Below are 1,369 nucleotides of genomic sequence, written 5' to 3'. Positions count from 1 at the left end.
GAGCGCGGCGAGGTGCGCCTCGACGACCGAGAAGACCTCGTCGGCGAGGGCCGCCCGCCAGCGATGGAGCAGCTCGTCGCCGCCGCCGAGGGCCCGCGCGACGCCGTCGGCGCGCCCGCTGAGCTCGTCGCGGAAGAGCAGCGTCGCCCGCGTCGGCCGGAGCTCGTCGGGCTCGTCCTTGATAGCAAAGTCCTTCTCGCCGCGCGCGTCGGCGAAGGCGGCGCCCAGCGCCTTCGCGAACTGCTTCGCGGCGTCGGCGAGCGTCGACTCCAGGTCCGCTTTGAAGGCCGCGTCCGCCGCGCCGGCCGTCTCCGCGCGCCAGCTCCGCGCCGCGACGTCCGCGGCGCGGACGACGTCGTAGAACTTCGCCGGCGGCGCGCCGGGCAGCGCGTCGGCCGGCGCGGCCCGGGGCCCCCGGCCGAAGCGGAAGCCGCGCGACGCCTTGGACGGCGGCGCGGACTCGGCCAGGATCGCGCGCGCGGCCGCGAGCGCGGGCCGCAGCAGCCCCGCGTAGACGAAGCCGTCGGCGACGGCCCGCGCCGCCGCGCCGGGGTCCTCGGCGGCGCTCGCGGCCCGCGGCGCGTCCTCGCCCCGGAGCACGGCCTCGACGACGCCGCGGGGCACGGACCCCCGGGGCCGCCGCGTCGCGCGGAGGATCCCGACGCGGTCGAGCGACGCGCGGAGCTTCTCCGACGCCTCGGCGACGACGGCGCCCCGGAGCGGGCCCGCGAGCAGAGCGTCGTAGTCCCGCAGCCGCTCGACGCCGAGGTCGTGGCAGGCGTCGTCGACGACGCCCGCGCGGACCGCGGCGGCCCGGAGCGACCCGCCGAGCCAGTCGGCCTCGCGCCGGTCGCAGGCCGTCGAGATGGAGTCGAGCAGGTCGTCGACGCGGCACCGCAGCTCCGCGGCGCCCCGGGGCATGGCGCGGACGTCGCACGACCAGGGCGCCGCCTCGCGGTCGTCGTCGTCCGTGTCGGACCGGTTCGCGTCGTCCGTGTGGCCGCGCCGCCGCCGCGCGGTGGCGACGAGCTCGCGCTCGAGGCGCCCCAGCAGCGCGGCGACGTCGCGCGTCGCCGCCGCGAGGGCGTCGAGGTAGCGGCTCGCCGGCTCGCGCGCGAGCAGGTCGCGCGTGACGTCGCTCGCCCGCCGCCGCTCGCGGTCCTCGACGTCGTCGTAGTCCGCGGCGGCGAGCACGGCGAAGACGCGCGCCCGCAGGCCCAGGGCGCCGTCGTCGCAGAGCCGCGCGGCCACGCCGTCCACGAGCACGGCGGCGTCGGCGAGGTCCGGCCCGCAGAGCGCGTCGACGGCGACGCCGAGCTCGCCGCGGCCGCCCGAGCCGCCGCAGAGCACGTCGCGCCACGACCGCAGC

The 1,369-nt window shown here is 80.1% G+C and overlaps 1 protein-coding gene across 1 annotated transcript in view; it reads right to left on the bottom strand.

Annotated features, from left to right (window-relative positions):
• Positions 1 to 27: 27 nt before the first annotated feature.
• The window catches only part of AURANDRAFT_68868 (hypothetical protein), a gene marked incomplete at both ends in the record, with an annotated part of 6,007 nt that continues 4,665 nt past the window's right edge, over positions 28 to 1,369 (bottom strand). The window contains one exon of the mRNA XM_009044601.1: positions 28 to 1,317. Coding sequence (XP_009042849.1) covers positions 28 to 1,317 — 1,290 coding nt within the window. The remainder of the gene's footprint in view (positions 1,318 to 1,369) is intronic.

The sequence above is a fragment of the Aureococcus anophagefferens genome (assembly GCF_000186865.1).
Source record: "Aureococcus anophagefferens unplaced genomic scaffold AURANscaffold_502, whole genome shotgun sequence".
NCBI lineage: Eukaryota > Pelagophyceae > Pelagomonadales > Pelagomonadaceae > Aureococcus > Aureococcus anophagefferens.
This window is presented reverse-complemented; position numbering and strand designations above follow the sequence as displayed.